Source organism: Pleurodeles waltl, chromosome 3_1 (genome assembly GCF_031143425.1).
Source record: "Pleurodeles waltl isolate 20211129_DDA chromosome 3_1, aPleWal1.hap1.20221129, whole genome shotgun sequence".
In the NCBI taxonomy this organism is placed as follows: domain Eukaryota; kingdom Metazoa; phylum Chordata; class Amphibia; order Caudata; family Salamandridae; genus Pleurodeles; species Pleurodeles waltl.
This window is the reverse complement of record NC_090440.1, coordinates 888,217,845-888,238,152: the sequence shown is the minus strand read 5'-3', so window position 1 is coordinate 888,238,152 and position 20,308 is coordinate 888,217,845. Positions and strand designations below refer to the sequence as shown.

At 43.6% G+C, this 20,308-nt stretch overlaps 1 protein-coding gene across 1 annotated transcript in view; it reads left to right on the top strand.

Annotated features, from left to right (window-relative positions):
• Positions 1–20,308, top strand: part of GRIK3 (glutamate ionotropic receptor kainate type subunit 3) — a 1,024,044-nt gene that overhangs the window by 855,179 nt on the left and 148,557 nt on the right. Inside the window, exon 11 of the mRNA XM_069223872.1 lies at positions 1,606–1,829. Within this exon, the coding sequence (XP_069079973.1) occupies positions 1,606–1,829 (224 nt within the window). The remainder of the gene's footprint in view (positions 1–1,605; positions 1,830–20,308) is intronic.

Below are 20,308 nucleotides of genomic sequence, written 5' to 3'. Positions count from 1 at the left end.
TGGCAAATAATAATGATAACTATTCACAGTTGCGAGCAGGCCAGCAAATCAGAACACTCCCGTTACAGGCTGTAAGTACTGCTATTGTTCCAATCAGAGAGCATCCTATGGCTGCCAGCTCTCACTACCTCTGGTGTGCTGGGGCTGAATGTCACTCCAAAGGTCCCTTTCCAATGCATCTCTTGCTGTTGTGCCATATTCGTACATGGAGTTCATCTAGATCTGGAGCTATTCCTCCTCAGCCCCATGGTGCTTCTCGATCTATCTCGCCATATGGATACCAAGGCCCTCCTCTGTCTTTCCGTTTTTACTTGAATCTTATATTCCTTTGCTTTGTCCTGTAGCTCAGTTCTGTGATTCATGTGGAGGGCCTTTAAACAACCTGTATAACTCTTGGTGCAGGGCTACAAATCTATATTATGGTGTTTGTGGAATGTGTCAAATTTTCAAAAGTGTTTGAGGTTGTCATCCAAAGCATAGTGTTAAATGAATCCCCTTGTTCAAATGGTGAGGGTGGTTGATCATTCCCATGCATGAGTTGTTGGATCAGAATATTTAACTTGAATATATTACTGAGATAATGTGAATTTAATGCTGCCATCCAAAGATAACTAGGTTGTGCAAGCCTCTTTTAATTTGGCTCATCATGTTAGCCGTTACATTCTGTACCTTCTTGAGTTGATCAATAGTCTTTTCACATTTATGGTAATCTCTTTTTAGCAGCACTAACATCACAAGCTGTTGTGGGAATACAGGGTGCAAGAAAATATGTATATATTTGTTTGATTTTTTAAATAGAATCTTCTGGGTAATTTATTCATCATTGGTACAGGTAGTAGAATACAATCAAGAGTAAGGAACAGAGAATAAGGAAAAGTGTGGTGGATGGAAAATGGGGACTGACATTGGAACTGTAATGAAGAGAAAAAAGTAAGTCAGAATAGACAAGAACGAGGACGAACGTGGGACATGGGCATATCCCTCAGTAAAAGAGAAACAAGCATTCTATGTGATCCTGGAAATAAACACTGCAGAGAAATATTTTGATTTGAAGGGCATTTTCGAGGATGGAATACAGATCATGATGAATGCCTTTCAATGGAATAAACGTCCACATGAATGGCCTTCATATTTATATATAAATATTTGAGTAAACCGAACTATGGAGAGTTTCTCAAGTACAGATTTCGTTATATTTCCTTTTTCCTCCAAAATCACTTTCAACCTATTGCTACATTCAGAAATTGTTGTCTGCCCGCTGCCTGCTTTTTGAGTCCCTGTTCTGTACCTCTTTTCCGGACCATTCTTACCAATGATAGAAGACGAGTCTCAGCTCTTTACAATTCATCTGTTGCTTCCTTAATCTAAGAATGTCAGTGACTACCAATGTGACATCCTCAAGTGACACCAGATCAATCTATGTCAGAATCCGTCTAGCAGTATGAAAGACAGCCATGTTTTGTTACTCATCTCACCAGAGCGCCCTCTCTGCTGGCACATTCTATTGCTAATTGTTCACTGTAACGCTCTACATGTTTCTCCTGACAAACAATTTTGTAATGTTCTTCGATGTGTCTTGTTTTGTTCCCCTTTTCTTGGATTTAGAAAGCAGACCTGGCTGTCGCGCCTCTGACCATTACCCACGTCCGTGAAAAGGCTATTGATTTCTCCAAGCCCTTCATGACTCTGGGCATCAGCATCCTCTATCGAAAGCCCAACGGGACAAACCCAAGTGTCTTCTCCTTCCTCAACCCCCTGTCACCAGATATTTGGATGTACATTCTCTTGGCCTACTTGGGGGTCAGCTGTGTGATGTTCGTTATCGCCAGGTAAGGCAGTCTGTGGTGTCTTGCTACATATGCATGTATTTGATGTGGGCAAACTTTTTTCCTAAGAATTTCCTTTCACTGTTGCCAATAATACAATTACTACTCATAGTTCACAACATTGCCTGCATTGAAGTTACCAGGATGAAGTCACCCAGTTTTATTCATGCAGAGTACACACCGTTAACGCAAGTGCTTTGTGCACCATGTGTGTTTTGTGTAAATAATGTCCTCAAGCAAAGGTCTGTAATTTTGCCACATTTTTGGTTCCAAGGTTGATTTTTTTCACCATCATTTCCTGAAAGATGCATTTGGCCATCAAATGTAAAACCTGGTGGAAAAAAAACGTGGCAAGAGTAACATATGTAATGCATCTGTACTCAGTGACAAATTCATATGGAATAACAAGCAAAGCAAACACCATTTGCGATAAAAAGATGCAAATCCATAATTGCAATTAGTGGAATAAGTCTGAACGAGAGGTACATCCTTGAAGGAATCCTCTGTGAGATTACACTCGCATAACAAAAACTATGAACAACCCTACTTAAAATTGGAACTTGTAAGATCCTTGTCATTCATGCAAAAAAATATATATGGCCCAAATCATCCAATTTCAATGTTGCAAGGAAAACGGTTTTGAAGTTAACTCACAATCACGGCAGTTCTAGCTAGTATCAATGAGGAAATAGTGTCGGTTTGAGGTGCAAAACTATTTCAGAGTGCAACCTTTGACCTATGGGTAGGCCCACAATTGGGATCTACAGCAGGTCCTTATCATTGGCACAATACGTTCAGTTCTTCTTTCACTCATGTCTGTACGGTGTTACTAAAGCACTCTACAACCACCAATTTAGGCTCTCATTGAGAATAACCCAATGTCCTGAGTGATAATTATTGCATAAAACAAAATCCCTGTCGCAAGTGTTTGGAGTTTATCAGATGTGATAGTTATCAGCTATTGCAATTTGTGCCTACAAAATGGGGCATGATGTGGATTTTGATACCTGCCACACATTAATATCCGCAAGCCCTACTATTTTGCAGGTATGTTCCCCCAGTTTTGATCTACTAGAATGTATTCGCTGGGCCTGTATTTTATGGCCCCCTGTGTTTACCTAGTGTGATAAAATACACAAAAATCATAATTTTAAAATATGCTGTAACAGGTACTACTCATATTGGAATTTTATGGGCCATTAGTATTGAGGGCCTAAATCGCAAAATACAAATTTATCGCATTTACATATGGTGTATTTTAGAGAAGGACATCCAGGACATAGGTGCAATATTCCCAGAACCAGTAGTTGTTAAGCATACGGTCTGGAGAATCTTGAACTCACATTGCTTGGTTCAGTCAAAATCTTAGAGGAAGCTGGGTGGAAGGAGAATAGAAAGCTATCCAGTTATGTAAATATCTTCCATTAGAACATTGTCGAGAGCAACAATTCTTGATTTCTTGGGCATGCTTAGAGTCCAGACTACTTACTATGGAAGGAAGGTGTTTAGGCACCTCTTTGTGTTTTTTACCAGGTGTCCTGCTATTAGTTTTCTTGTTATAATATTATAGTCTATATATATGATGCTACATATTTGACCTCAGGTTGTATTCTGTATTTCATTCTTTGTACACAGGGGGTTCGGTGTTGCAATTGTGTGTTATGTATATAATTATTGTAGGAAGTTGGGTCTGTATGCACTATTTCAAAATAAGAAATAGCATGCATATAGTCCAAGGGTTCCCCTTAGAGGTAAGATAGTGGCAAAAAGAGATAATTCTAATGCTCTATTTTGTGGTAGTGTGGTCGAGCAGTAGGCTTATCAGAGGGTAGTGTTAAGCATTTGTTGTACACACACAGGCAATAAATGAGGAACACACACACAAAGACAATTCCAGGCCAATAGGTTTTTGTATAGAAAAATATATTTTCTTAGTTTATTTTAAGAACCACAGGTTCAAGATTTACAATGAAATACTTCAAATGAAAGGTACTTCACTTAGGCATCTTAGGAACTTTGAATCAGCAAAATAGCATGTACAGTTTTCAAAAAAATGGCAATAAGCTATTTTAAAACTAGGCACAGTGCAAATTTCGACAGTTCCTGGGGGAGGTAAGTGTTTGTTAGTTTTACAGGTAAGTAAACCACCTACAGGGTTCAAAGTTGGGTCCAAGGTAGCCTACCGTTGGGGTTCAGGGCAACCCCAAAGTTACCACACCAGCAGCCCCTTGGCCGGTCAGGTGCAGAGGTCAAAGTGGTGCCCAAAACGCATAGGCTTCAATGGAAAAGAGGGTGTCCCGGTTCCAGTCTGCCAGCAGGTAAGTACCCGCGACTTAGGAGGGCAGACCAGGGGGGTTTTGTAGGGCACCAGGGGGGGACACAAGTCAGCACAAAAAGTACACCCTCAGCGGCACGGGGGCGGCCGGGTGCAGAGTGCAAACAATCGTCGGGTTTGCAATGGAGTTCAATGGGAGACCCAGGGGTCTCTTCAGCGAAGCAGGCAGGCAAGGGGGGTGGCTCTGCGGGGTAGCCACCACCTGGGCAAGGAAGAGGGACACCTGGGGGTCGCTTCTGCACTGGAGGTCGGATCCTTCAGGTCCTGGGGGGTGCGGGTGCAGTGTCTTTACCAGGCGTCGGGTCCGTAGAAGCAGGCAGTCACGTTCAGGGGGAGCCTCTGGATTCCCTCTGCAGGCGTCGCTGGGAGGCTCAGGGGGGTCAACTCTGGCTACTCACAAGGTCGCAGTCGTTGGGGAGTCCTCCTTGTAGTGTTGTTTCTCCGCAGGTCGAGCCGGGGGCATCGGGTGCAGAGTGCAAAGTCTCACGCTTCCGGCGGGAAACGTGAAGTCCTTTTAAAGTTGTTTCTTTGTTGCAAAGTTGTTTCTTCTTTGGAGCAGAGCCGCTGTCCTCGGGAGTTCTTGGTCCTTTTAGATGCAGGATAGTCCTCTGAGGCTTCAGAGGTTTGCTGGACCCTGGGGAACGCGTCGCTGTTGCAGTTTTTCTTGAAGTGGGGAGACAGGCCGGTAGGGCTGGGGCCAAAGCAGTTGGTGGCTCCATCTTCTCTGCAGGGCGTTCAGGTCAGCAGTCCTTCTTCGTCTTCAGGTTGCAGGAATCTATCTTGCTAGGTTCTGGGAGCCCCTAAATACTCAATTTAGGGGTGTGTTTAGGTCTGGGGGGTTAGTAGCCAATGGCTACTAGCCCTGAGGGTGGCTAGACCCTCTTTCTGCCTCCTCCCTGAGGGGAGGGGGCACATCCCTAATCCTATTGGGGGAATCCTCCATCTGCAAGATGGAGGATTTCTAAAAGTCAGAGTCACCTCAGCTCAGGACACCTTAGGGGCTGTCCTGACTGGCCAGTGACTCCTCCTTGTTTTTCTCATTATCTCCTCCGGCCTTGCCGCCAAAAGTGGGGCCGTGGCTGGAGGGGGCGGGCATCTCCACTATCTGGAGTGCCCTGGGGCACTGTAACAAAGGGGGTGAGCCTTTGAGGCTCACCGCCAGGTGTTACAGTTCCTGCAGGGGGAGGTGAGAAGCACTTCCACCTAGTACAGGCTTTGTTACTAGCCACAGAGTGACAAAGGCACTCTTCCCATGTGGCCAGCAACATGTCTGGAGTGTGACAGGCTGGTAAAACTAGTCAGCCCACACTGGAAGTCGGGTATGTTTTCAGGGGGCATCTCTATGATGCCCTCTGGGGTGTATTTCACAATAAAATGTACACTGCCATCAGTTTGCATTTATTGTGCTGAGAAGTTTGATACCAAACTTCCCATTATGGTGCTGTGGAGTTTGTGTATGACAGACTCCCAGACCATATACTCTTATGGCTACCCTGCACTTACAATGTCTAAGGTTTTGCTTAGACACTGTAGGGGCATAGTGCTCATGCACCTATGCCCTCACCTATGGTATAGTGCACCCTGCCTTAGGGTGACTTATCTATGCCATAGGCAGTGTGAGGTTGGCATGGCACCCTGAGGGGAGTGCCATGTCGACTTAGTCATTTTCTCCCCAACAGCACACACAAGCTGGCAAGCAGTGTGTCTGTGCTGAGTGAGGGGTCCCCAGGGTGGCATAAGACATGCTGCAGCCCTTAGAGCCCTTCCATGGCATCAGAGCCCTTGGTACCAGGGGTACCAGTTACAAGGGACTTACCTGAATGCCAGGGTGTGCCAATTGTGGAAACAATTTTAGGGAAAGAACACTGGTGCTGGGGCCTGGTTAGCAGGCCTCAGCACACTTTCAAATCATAACTTGGCATCAGCAAAGGCAAAAAGTCAGGGGGTAACCGTGCCAAGGAGGCATTTCCTTACAATTATAAAAAAACAAGTCTGATATGCCTCTAACTGTTCCATGGCAAATGATATGGACGTGGTTGAAGATGGCAGTGTAGGGTGGGTCCTACGTCTAGCCCACTGAAGGTAACCTTATGGAACTGCCACAGGAGGCCACAAGAAGGGACGAGACTACCACAAATTGCCTCCAAATGATGTTCGTGTAGATGGGGAAGGAACACCTAAATAGCTGACTGTAATTTTCCCTAGGATTCTCAAACTCATTGTACAGAAGTCGGGCAAATTAAACAAAATACTCACGATCTGATTCATGCTAGGCCACTGCACCCAGCTAAAATTGGACTGAATCATTGTTGCAATTACCATTTTTTAATAGTATTTTGCATCCCTCGTTTATCTCTAAGTGCTGTGGAAGGCCACTGCCTTGAGCATTAAGTGTGTCTTATTGCCCGAGCCATGCAACTCTTTCTGAGAAGTCAGCCAATTGTAAAATCTCCTGATCAGTGGAAAGGTCAGGCTGCTCTGTTCAGTCAGATGCTCCTACAAATATCGAACCCCTTGATTATATTAATTATAAGGGCTGACCTCCACTTGTGTCGAACCTCCGTTATTCTTCCATCACCATGGCTGGTTATAGTATTGAGACAGATCCCAGACACATGACCACCAGGAGCAGAGGTCCTGCAAAAGAGCGTCACAGCCAAGGCTAGAGTATCCCTCCCAACATTCACGCGGCTGATGAGGATGAGCACACTTGATTCCATGAGAACCATCTGCACCTATACAACTCCTGTGGCTCCCTTCTCCAAAAGTGTTTGTGGTGGCCTTTAGGCGGCATTGGGTGTGTGGCACAAACCTGAAGCAAGTAAACAAAAAATAACGCTCATTTACAGCACGTGTGGTGCCTGTGGCCATGACTGGAGTGCCTTTCGATGCAGGCTGTGGGACGTGTTTTTTCTATTTGATTTTTTATGAGATCCCAGGGCCTATAATATTTGAATATCAATTTTAAAAACAACAATGATACTAAAAATAATAATGACAATGTTACTACTACTACTAACAATAACAATCATAGTTATTATTATTATCATTTTTACTATTAGTATTGTTATATCTTGAATTAACTGCTACCTTCATTATATAAAGTGCAGTAGAAATAATGTTCACAAACATTATATAGATGAACTCATAGCAGGCACATTTGAAAATACATATATGCTATTTGGGTATAGTCTGAACCTATTTCAGAAAATCAGTAACAAAATTATTAATTGTCCCCATGAATTGAAGGCAGTACAACAGAGCCTTGCTTTAACACAGTCCAGAGTGATGGGATTATGGTTGCTGTCCTCTTTAAATATCCCCTTGTAAGTCCCTCGTGAGATCCCTTTTAGAAATCTAACAAATTACTTCAAACCTAATGATATATTTCTTGAATTTCTGTCTAACACAATGGTTTGGAACACAGCACGTTTCCGCTACAATCGTCAGTGTAAGAGACATTGTAGTGCACATTTAGCATAAAAAACGCCAGCGCCTTTCAGAAGAGATTTATTTCTCCACAGATGCAGTTTAGGATTAAATGACTCCATTTGGAGCTTGTGTTCACTGAATATTCCTTCTGATGTAAGAAAAGGAGAACACTTAAGTCAGAAGGATGCTGCAACCGTCTGTGCATCTCACTGTGTGACGTCTTCCATGACACTGAACGAAGCCTGGGGCTGATTGTCAAGCGTCCTGACTTCTTAAGCACATCCAGTTCTTCGAGACTGGAGGAACACCCTGTAAATGTCACTTCACTACATCTCTCCTGCGTCTTAATGGGCTTTACAAGGTTTTATATTTTTTGATGTGGCTGAGTCACATTGTTCATTCACCGCCTTCTGAATATTCGCTCTGATGCAAGCCACAGCGGTAGACTCCAGCATAGGCCTTGATGCCGTCTCCACATTGTCTTTCGATGGTTTCCATTTGATCTTCCCTGCTCAGCGGATCACTTTTCATTTGACAACGCTAGATATTTAGGTAGGTTCGTCAGTGGTGCCTCAACTGTGTGAAAATAATTCACTGGTATGATTGCAAAAATCCTGACTAATTATCTGATTACCGAACACCTTGTACGTTAAAAAGTGCATGCACGGGTTATGCTGTCACTGTGTTTAAAACCATGTTAGAAGTATTAAAAACCCTACAGGGTCATTGAGACCCTGATGGGTGTCCCACCAGCCCACGGGGTCAGCGGAGACCCTTTCCTCAGCTCCCATGCTGGTGGACAACCCGCCATATAGAGATCTGCACCCATTTTTGCTTTTAACAAATCATCCCCCAGAGTGAAAGTTTATTTGCAAAAAAGAAAAAAAAAGTAAATTGCCCAGACAGGGAGTGTTATTCATGTGCTTTGGGGCCAAAGTTTATTTTTTCCTACTTAGGTCTGCTATTCCCCTAAATAGGGATCCTCCAACATGACTGCAACCAGGCTATCATGTTATGGATGGACTGCCAAATCTTCGGTATCTGACAGCAGAGCCTGCTGAGGGTCCCAAAATTATAATGGGAGGGGGGTATGGGATATCCACCATATTTTGGCAGGTGAGACTCATCCATGAACCAATAAATGAGTCACCCTAGATATTTGTCTGCAAGTCTGGTGGCTTTCCGATATTCCTGTTCAAGTTGTTAGATGACTCCATGTTATCAAGATGCCATGTTTCTAGTACTGCATTAGTTTAAGAAACCATTATCAACTATTTCTTTGGTCCCACGGGTTAAAGAAAGAGTGAACCAAACCTAAACTTGACAGAATGCTATAGGCCTATTAATGAATGAAAGCTCCATCTCATTTAAAATTAGAGGAACTTCTGAGTTTTTGAAGCAAATTCCATATCTCTGGAAAAGCCTCTGCTGACCTACTCCAGTTCCACGACGGACAGGAGTTGACGAGGAGATGCAGAAGTGCAGGAGGTGTGGCCTCAGTACATGGTGGAGCATTGAGCTCGGAGCACGGTGCACGGCTCAAAGAGCGGTGCACTGAGCACCCCTAAGCCCGGCTAGCCCCAGCCCTCAGCCCCAAGCCCAAGGCCGCGGGGGACCCAGCCGCGGATGATGAAGGAAGGAAGCGTGAGGGAGGCCACAAGAGCTGAGAGTGCTACCCCACATGCAGACTCATTAACGTGGGGAGCGAGGGGAGCAGGACACCGGACACCACCAGATATCGGATGCCTCCACTCTCCTCCTCACATAGACTTCCCGGCAACCCTGACAACCCCCAGGCACCCACCATTCGGCCGGGCAAGGAATAACACCGGTGCAGAGTTGTGATGAGCCACCTAGACCGGTGACAGAGGAGGCAGCAGTATGGAGAATGAGAGCACAGGGGGTGCGGCGCGTGCAAAGGATCAGAGGTCCAAGGCTTGAGCATGGAGGCTGGAGTCGGCTCCACCAAGTGCGCACACTGGAGCCCTTGCGGAAGCAGCCCAGCTAGTTCAGGGTGAGGCTTGCGGGGAGGCCGGAGGACCCCACTCATAAACGGCCTCGCCAGCAATAGCCCCAAGCGCCGCACACTCTGAGGGAACACAGTATTCCGCTCACCTGAGCAGAAACATGACAGACCAAGAAAGGTCACAAGCCCACTCTGAGCACTCCCTCCCTTTTGCCATCATCCAATCAATCCTTTGATATCAGTGGTCGGACACAGTCACTCAAAACCCCCAGGTCTGTTTCAACAACGCACCATAACAAAGCCCAGATTGTACAACGCGAAGGGCCTCATAAAGAGTCAAACGAGTCTAAAGAGCCTAAAGAGTCTAATGAGACTAAAATCGAGACTAATAGAGTCAAGGCAATCAAGGCAATTAAGCTCATACCCGTTCACCTGTTAAATCTCAAATCTAGTGTCTTTCCATCGATGCACTAAAACAGCAGCATTAAGGCATTCCAGAAGTACCTGCTTCCCCAGTTTTGAGCGATACAGAGTATTATCGAACTTACACCAAGGAAAGCGACAAGGAGAAAACCAGAGGGGGACGTGAAACATACCATCACCAGCCCTCAACCTGTGACGCCTCAGTGGCCGCTTGATCCTGTCATGTTACAACTGGGAGAACAACCTAACAACTTAACAAATCTCACCAGAGGGACATCTGGAGAGACAATCAGAGAGACAGTCACTCGACTGGCACAAAACCACGACAAATAGGATTTAAACAAAGACAAAGTAAAAACATCACTAACATTGGGTAAGCGAACAAAGGGACCCACCCAAAAGTCAGCTCTGTACTTTTTTACAAAAGCACAAAAAACACTCCTACCACTAAATTTCTCCATCACGTGGGACAACTCAATTTCCAATAAAACATTCATGCAAGGTTCAGTAACCAATTGGGGCCAGGGGCAAAACGGATCAATATAGCCAAAAGATGACACAATTATAAAAAATATCATCAAACAGTGTCACAGATGACACGCCAATGGTAATGGTCATAAATTGCGAAGATTGGTTCAAACTTGGTAATGTATATGTTTCTAACGTCCCCAAGTCTCCAAGATTGGCCCTCCAATTGCCACTTCCATAGACTTTGCACCAGACAATCAGGATCGAGACACTACAACAGTTCTACCCCAGTACTGCAAATAGGTAGCCCACTTTGTGAAAGAACAAATCCTTGCTGCACCTGGCGACAACTAGACCAGCTCTTGCATTTACATGCCACGCACATCACTGCATAAAACAGACAGGCACCTCTAACGCAAGAAGGCACAGTGACTCTTATTGCTTCCAGCATTATCTGACTCATGGCATAAACCACATGGATTTATCAGGAGTCCAGGTGAAGGCAACCTTCCCGACTATTCAAACCGGTATAGACCAGAGAAACTTATTGGCATCAATCAATACAACTCTGACCACAGCAATAAATGCACTTACTTGGCAATCAGACAAGCTAGAAAGCAATTGGATTTGATACACACATTAGCTAATTCCATCAATAAAATAGAAATAAAATGTATAGACTTGGAACAAAGAGGGCTGCGCACTAACATCATAGCACCTGCATGTGCTTGTAATCTATTAATGGACAAACTATCAACTTTACCGGAGGTTCTGACCACTATGATCACTAAATGGATATCAGCCCTCAATAGTTTAAGTTCCATTAAGCCTCCAAATCCAGACAATGTGCAAGCAAGGCAAGTAAACCATGAATGGAACACACATTCACAACCCCAGAAGCACCAAGCACATATCCTATCTTCAAACGCAGGAAGATAGATAGTAAAAGCCAAGAAATTCAGAAACACCGGCAACTATTGGATAATCATTACATGCCGCCACTGGCCCAAGCCGGTGCACATAACAACGAGCACAAGTATAAAACCTAAAGAACCTCACGATTACACAGTCTCTCAACCTGCTGTTTACCAACCAATACAATTATTGGCCCAAGCTTACCCTCTCGGCACAACAAGTACAACTTCAACCAAGACCTGGGACACTTAAACAGCATCGTCAATGAAAATAACATCAGACTCCAAGCCGGGAATCTCTGCAGGGGTGAGAGTTGGCCTCCTGCACCACACCCTGGAAACGCCCAGGCCATCGAGTCAATCATCTGACGCACAACAATCGGACACTACAAGTGGAAACAAACAATGAGTGCCAAAAGATACTGAGGAAGCTACCCAGGAGGCAACAGAACAAAAGAAAAATACACTCACAGTTAAGCTAGTCATTACACCCCAATATAGCTCTGAAGGAAACCATGACATTCTGAATTGATCAAACCTACTAAGGCTGTTTAGGGCATTCCCAGAGCCAACCAATATAGAATTAGAGGATATTGAAAGAGTAGCATTCAAAGTGCTACCTGAGCACAGTAATCACTGAGAATCCACCATAATGACTTTAAAATCTTTAGCATTGGTGGAAACGCTGCTGAAAAACAAACAGTTTCTAGAGGAATGGGGTATTACGGTGGAGCCGATGGGCCATCACAAATATCCCTATACCTTAAAAACACCCCGCAAAACTCAGCCCCAAAAAACAAGCACCTGCAGCATCTTAAAAGGGACACAACACCTCAAGATGGATGAGCAGAACTCCAAACTCTCCATATTTTGCTCCTATGCAAATTCAACAACCCATACTAGAAAAGTGACATTTGATCAAGGGAATGTAAGCAGTACAAACAAGCACACTATCACTCCTACCAGAACAACTCAGCAATATGCCTAACAACAACAGCAACCAACCTGAGAGCAGTAATCATTATTTGACAATCATCTCCTGGAATGTCACAGGCCTGAAAAGACTTTTAAACCTTGATGTAATGCAACCATTTTTTCAAAAGCAGACACATTATGCCTACAAGAAACCTGGCTAACTTTTCCATTGGCTATTCCAGGCTACCACGAAATACATCAATCGGAAATAAAAATAAATATTTTCGGGAGACCTTCCGTAGGCCTATTGAATTATGTAAGCGTCGACCTAGAGTTTAAAGTCAGTACAGTTTCAATATAACTACTCGCTACAAATAATAATAATTGAAATTTCTACTCAATAATCGCACATCCAAAACTCTTATAAAAGTCAATCTCTACTTTAACATCTTCGGCCAAGCAAGAGTAGAAAGTATGGTTCAACTTGTCAACATCTGATTACACAGGCTACAACATTACAATTTGTGGGGACTTCAATCTTAGATTTTTAGGCAAAACTGCAGATCAGGGCCATCTGATGTGCCTGGCCACCCAACAACTTCAATGTTTTCTGAGCAAGTATGATCTTACCTCTATTCAGCACTCTCAAAAAGCAAGCTCCTTTGCACAACTGTTTTCCAAAACTTTCCCGGGCAAAAGCACTCTAGACTACATCTTTGCAACTGAGAAAGCCATTAACCATGTGGCAACCTTTGAAATTATACAATTAAACACCAGTGATCACCTTCCACTCATAACAAGCTTTGAGTTGCAGCCAAGGCGTAGGGAAGGATATGAGTCAATAGGTTACTTGCAGGGGGACAAGCACCAAAAAATAATCAGGCGAATAAAATGGGGTCCCATAGCACTACAATCTTATACCTCTTGGTCCAATTCAAACGGTCTGACTCTACTCTCAATGATGGGCGATGAACTCCGAGCCAAATGGCCAGATATTATTAACGGTCTTTTAAAACAAGCAGGAACTATCAACACTCTCCACGGTATCCCGCAAATGCCCTTCCACAGTGCTCCATAAGGGAAAGCAAGCTGAAACTTGGCAGACTGAGAAGATCACAAGCTAAAACTAAGGACCCCTTAGTAAAAAAGAGTTATCATTAAAACTACGAACACAAACAAAACAACACAGGCAGCTGATAAGGACTCTAAAACGCCAACAAGCGGAAAAGGAATTAATTTATATTCATTCCCTGATCAGAAAATATAACCATGGTGATCTATGGAGATATATCAAAAATAAGCTTGGCCAGAGCGACGAGCGAATTAATGTGATTAATGAAGCAACATGGATAAAACACATAACAGAATTATACGCAGTTGACTCACTCTCTCCGGAACAACTAAAGGAAAATCCAGACATACATGATTCTGAATCAACTACAAGCCTAGCTCCCTCTGCAAGAGAAATTTCCATTATCCTACAAAAAATGTAGTCACCTGGGGCCCCTGGCCCCAATGGAATCCGTGCAAAAAAAGTCTAAAAAGATGATCAAAATCTTTGGACACCAATCCTCTCCGCACTGTATTGCTCCTGCCTTGACTCACAGGTAGTTCCAGCGAGCTGGAGAGGCTCCATACTCTATCCAGTTTATAAAAAGGGTAGAGGCCTAGGAAATTGTCCCCTTAAATCAAACTGGTGTCAGGGAGAACTCCGCAACTACTGATAATATCAAAGCCCTTTCTGACCTAGCTCAGGAGGCCACTGCCAAAAAGTCATTACCACTCTTTGCTTGCTTTGTGGATTACTCAGCAGCATTTGATGCAGTGGACAGACACTTTTATGGAACAAGATAAGATATTGGGGTATTCCAAATAAGCCACTAAGGGTGATAATTCTACTGTTCACATCCACCAGGGTTAGGGTCAACCTGACAAACTCTACCACAGTAAGGAGAACTCCACCACTAACTGGCTAAAGCAAGGATGTGTTCTAGCACCACTTCTCAGCAGACATGTCGCAAGCGCTCATTCAAGCAAACTTGATTCCACCAAAAATTGGAAACCTAAAACTCACCTTGCTTCAATATGCTGATGACATCATTCTGCTGGACCACTCCAAAATGGGCCTTGCACATTTATAATATGGCAAACAAAATTAAAGCGAATGCTACCAAAACAAAAGTTGTAATATGTGGTGGGTCAATGAAAGATCAGCATTTACGCTGGAAGCTGGGGCCACTCACCATCACTACCTTAGATACGTACAACTACCTAGGCATTCGACTATCAGCTAAAGGAACGCCCATTGCCCACCTTCTACATCTAAAGACAAAGGACGCCTTTATAACAACCAGAATGTGTTAGCTAAATAATCCAACAGAAAGTCCCTCAGCAAGTTTAATACTTCAAATTCTTAAAGCTGTTTTCTTACCAGCATTGAATTATGGACATGAAGCCTTTCCTGGAAAATTCACTGCTTTGATGGATAAGTTTCAGGTAAAAATGTATTAAAAAGGTGTTCAAAGTGCCGCAATATGTCAGAAGTCATTTGATAAGGTTAGAATTTGGACTGGAAAGACAGCGATGGGCTTTGTTGGGTGCCTTCCTGAAATACTATCATAGGATATTCATAACCCCCATTACCTTGAAATCAGCCCTTCGCCATATTTTTGAAAGAAAAACAAACTCCTGGTCAAAATACCTTCCAACAGCTATAAATAAACTTCAAATTGATCAAGCAGCATTGAGCAAACTAGCACAGTCACATATCTCAACCAAATCCATGCTGTGAAGACAGACAAAAACGCTCTTTCGAGCAAGTGACTTGGGAAAATTGAGTAGCTTTCCCGCACAGGAAGCACTGGCACACTCTTATATAAACATCACACAAAATCTGGCTCAACAGCCATACCTTACTTGCACCATCAGGAAAGCTTGCATATCTCAAATCGCCTTTGCAAGGCTGCTTGACTTAAGGAAAAAGGAGTTAAACTCGATATGGAACTCTCTCACCAACATAAAAGGGTGTAGGTTTTGCAACTAAAATCTGAGACTTCTATCCATTTACTGTGCGCTTGTACGGCACTGATGAATGCATGACACACTTTATTAAAACCTCTTTTCCTTCGCCATGGTCTAAGATCCTGCACCGAAGCTAGATTGTTGGTATTCACTTTAAAGGAACCAGCTGATCTGGCCGAATTTGGGAAGTTTGTTATGCAGCTCCAAGCAAGTTTGAACAACCACCTAACGTGCATATAGACTCTCCATTTCAGCTGTAAACTGTTTTTACTTGGGTCACATTTTACATATATCTGAATTTTTATATTTAAATTTTGTATCTTTTTGCAATGATTTTAAGTAATCATGCAATAAATTGTTGATGATGATGATATTGATGAATGTTCAGGACTAGAAACATAAACATGGAGTTATTAGGCAAACCTAGTTTCTTGTGCAATTTCCATGCAAGCCCTTTCCGTAACAGTCCCTTCCAGAATCAACCACCAACCCCACCGATTGTTATTATGCATGTGAATGATCAGCCCTTGCACATTCTGCAGAAAAGTTAGGAAAACAGTTTTTGATCTGCCAGAACCAGTGGAAAAAATATCGTTTTGGGGTACTGCATAAAGACGCTCCAGTGGATGTATCATGGACTTGACAACATTCAGGGACAATCAGTATGAATCAGGAGTTTGAATCTTCTTGAACTGAAAGAAATGGTGCTCTTATGTTTGATGAGCCCAAGGAAGACACATGATTTCCCTAAACTTGTGTTGGCTTAGAAAAGTGGCCTGTTTCTAACATAATGTCTTCTTCAAGGTAAAACATTCAAAGTGCTCAATTTATGATTTTTAAAGCTTGGATGTACTAAGTACAATTACAAAGTATTTTAAATGAAAATGTGTTAATTGGTGCCTTTATTTTGAAAAAATTGCTTTCTTGCAACATGCACCATGTGAGGATTGTGGTGTATATTAAGAATGGACCATTATTTATATTCCTTGGCCAATCGCATGGGTTTTCCAATCTTTCCTGAACTGGAATGTGAAAATGGTGAACACTGACAACAGGTTTAGAGATGCATAAAAAAGAAGAAAAGGGTTTGTTCCTATTTTTATTAATAGTAAAGCACTCTTGCTTCAGTTTAGTGTAATTCTAGTATTTTACCTCGCCAAATCAAATTAAACATTTTTATTTTTTATTTTTTGCATTACTTTACACTGTCAAGAGTAATATACTTGCTCAGAGTTTGCAGCACAATCTGGTTCTAATGTGTTTTTGATATGAGGATCACATACTTTTCATAGGACTTCTACACCAGGAAAAAAATACTCATGTAACTCAAGAGAATATGTATGAGTAAATAAAACATATTAAGCTACACGTAGGAACAGAAGTAATTTACTCAGATATGTTTAAACTTTTGTGAATCAGTCCCTTGGAGTTTTTAAATGGAAAGTAAACCAGAGAGAGAGACCAAAATTGGCACACACTTGTTCTTCATTATGAATGCCTAACTCTGTATCCTGCCACGCTTACTTACTATGAAAGGTGGACATATTTGATTATAAATGAAAAATACAGCAAAATATTTTGCTATTGGCAACATTCTTTTTATATTTTTTCCAGTGTCATCTTAACATGCAATGCAGGATTCCTTTCATAAGTTGTAGGAAAGTCCTCCTTTTTGCACTAGTCAACCCCCACTTTTTTGACTGATACCGGTGGTTACTTACTCTGACTGTGCCCTCGGTACTGCTAAACAGTCCCAGGGCCAGTGGTCTGTGTAAAATGGAATATGCAAATTAGGCTAATTATAATTGGCTGTACCAACCTACCAATAAGTTCCTAATATACAGTAGGGCATGTAGGTTTAGGGACCCCAGCATAGATAGTACACCCATAGGTTCACTGCTCTGGTGCCCAGTGCCATTTTAAAAGCAGGCCTGCCTTGCTGGCTGCTTTTAAGTTAAAGTTAATCTCACATTCAACTTTGGAATTAAAAGTACTTCCAAAGTCCTAAGCTACCTTATTTTTGCACATAAGTCACACCTAAGGTATGCCCTAAGTGCCCCCAGGGAGAGGTGCAGTGTAACTATAAGCTGGGACATTATGAAAGATGTTGTATAGGCCCTGGTAAGGGAAAAATAGACAAATTCATTTTTCCCCATGTGAATGGGCTCTAAAGGTTAACACGGAGAGACTTTATTTCACAATAATAAAGTATTGTTTTCATAGGTAGGAGCTACATTTAGCAAGTTTAGTATCTGATTAAAAGGTATAATAAATCCAACAACTTGACACTGTTGAAGTTAATATAACTTGTATCTCGAAAGAGTTTTAGAACTCTTGAAAAAAGTTTACAACCTCAGCCCTGTAGTGCCCTTCTCCAATTGGTCAGCCTCTGGGGTGATGAGGTGTGAAGTGGTCTGGGCTGAAACAGAGGAAATCTGATGGGAGGAGATCTGCCCCAGCAGATGGTAGAACAGAATGGGATCAGAACAGTTAAACTGGTCTTCAAAGGGGGAAAGGAATTTGGGACAGGAACTGTACCTCACCCATTATTTGTAGCCCCAGACAACCAGGTGCCACCTGATTAGATTAGGAGAGGGTTGAAAGGGGTGTGCTAAGGGAAACATAGCCACACCAGTGGGTGGGCTCAGCCATATCTAAACTCTAAGATTGCATTTTCCCCATCTAAGATTTTGGAGGAATGTTGCTGCCTGGGATTGATTTTTGCCCCACTTCCCAGGAAGTGATCACTCAAGAGGATGGTGGCCTGCACGTGATTGGACAGGAGCACCCCCTCCTTGCCATCCCAGGAGCAAGGATTAATATTGCAGAGCTAACCCATACTTCAGATCCCTACTGAAGAAGAAGGACTGTCCTGCTGGACACCTGGCCTGCACCTGGACACTGCAGTTAGAAGGACTGCATCAGTTGCACACTTTGGGCTTCACCTTCTACCACTCCAAAAAGGGACTCCCTGTGAACTACAGGTAGAATTGAGGTGACCATAGTCTACTGCATCAAGTCCTTAAAAAAAACTCAGCTGACCAGTGGCCAGTGGTCATTTTAGGATTTGGACCAGGTGCATTCCGAGAGTTGGAGTCCTAACCTCCAAGGAGTAACTCAGAGCTTCTGGAACCTTGGGGTGTGTTGTGAACACCCGAAGCTCCTTAAAAATACTTCTGGAAGAAGATCCATAAGTTTGGAGAAGTTTGGACCAACTTTGGAAAAAAGCTCCATAAGTGAACCAACCCGACGCCATGAGTCAAGCCGGCCAACATCGACCATGACCCGGCCTGACTTGCAGGTTTGCACCGCTGAAAAGCTTTGGAGCCCCAGACTCCCAGGATTTGATTGGGGGCTCGTGGAAAGGTAATCTGACGATGTTGCAATGAAATCAGCTTGCTAAGGAGGGTCTTCCGACATCGGGGAAGAAGAGCTCCAGAAACGTTTCTAAGTCCAAAGGTAAAAGTTTCACCGAGGCCTCCCGCACAGCGTATTTGAAGAGTGCTCGAGCGAGGTCAGCCTCAACTTGTGACTTCTTCCGTAATTGAGGAAAAATCTTCAAAAAGAACAACTAAGTGTGAAGGTAAAACTTTAACCGAGGCCTCCTGCTCGGTTTAGCCAAGAAGGGCTCCATCGCGGTCGGCCTCAAATTTTGACTTTGCCCCTGTCGAGTGCAACTAGATGTCTATAGTGACACTTTTAATTTTGACTGCCTCCTGGCAAGAACAGGGGGATGTGAGTGGATCCCACAGGGTTATTGGGAGGATGGAGACCTCTAGACTGAGGAAAGAGACCGCAAACCAGGGCCAACCAGGAAAGTGGTGGTCCCCTGGAAGTACAGGCAATTCCTCCTCATCTTAAGCCATGACATTCCTTTGGCATGACTTTTGGGGCAAACCAAGACTTGGAATAGGCTGGTCAACCATGTTTATTGGCTCCACATGCCAGAAAAAGGAGTTTTGTAGCTCAAGCATCACCTGTAAGGCAAGTGGCAAGACAGGGGGCAAGCCAAAGGCTCCCTTAATATCCAGTTGGTGGGACTCCCTTTGAGAGGGATAGGATTGATATTGTTAGTCCCCTAGACTCACCAAGTGCCTCAGGCAATATATACATTTTGTGGTATTTGACCATAATACCAGGTATCCAGAGGCAATACCCCTCAGGACAGTCACTGCTGCCACAGTGGCTAGGGCCCTTCTTAGTGGGTTCACCAGAGTGGGCTTTCCTAAGGAGGTGGTCTCAGATAGGGGCACAAACTTTATGTCTGCCTATCTGAAAGTAATGTGGGATGAATATGGTGTTACCTATAAATTCACCACCACATATCAACCCCAGAACGATGGTCTGGTGGAAAGATTTAACAAGACCCTGAGGGGCATAATCATGGTTTTGGTTAGGAAACTTAGGAGGAGATAGGATGCTCTCCTCCTGTGCTTGCTGTTTGCCTTCAGAGAGGTACCCCAGAAGGATGCTGCTTCAGACCCTTTGAGTTACTGTTTGGGCACCCAGTAAGAGGCGCATTGTGTTTGATGAGACAGTCTTGGGAAAAGCCTCTCAAAGAGTCCAAGCAGAATGTGCTTGACTATGTGCTAGGCCTCCGGTCACATATGGCAGAGTTCATGAAGAAGGCAAGCAGCAACCTGGAGGCCAGCCAAGAGCTTATGAAGCTCCGGCATGACCAAAAGGCTACTATGCCTGAGTACCATCCAGGTCAGTTGATGTGGGCTTTGGAGCCCCTGGCTCATAGGGCCCTCCAGACCAAGTTTATTGTTCCCTACCCCATTCTGGAGAAAAAGGGTGAGGTGGACCTTGGCACCCCCAGCAATCCTTACCGGATCCTGCAGGTCAGCAGAATTAAATCCTGCCAGGTAGGGCAGACATGACCATGCTTTTGGTCACAGATGAGGGAAAGGAGGAGGAGAGTAAACCTCTGCCAGATTTTCTCTCCACCAATGCAAAGGATGAGTCAGTGGAGGGAGTAGTACTCTACCCAAAGCTGACAGCACAG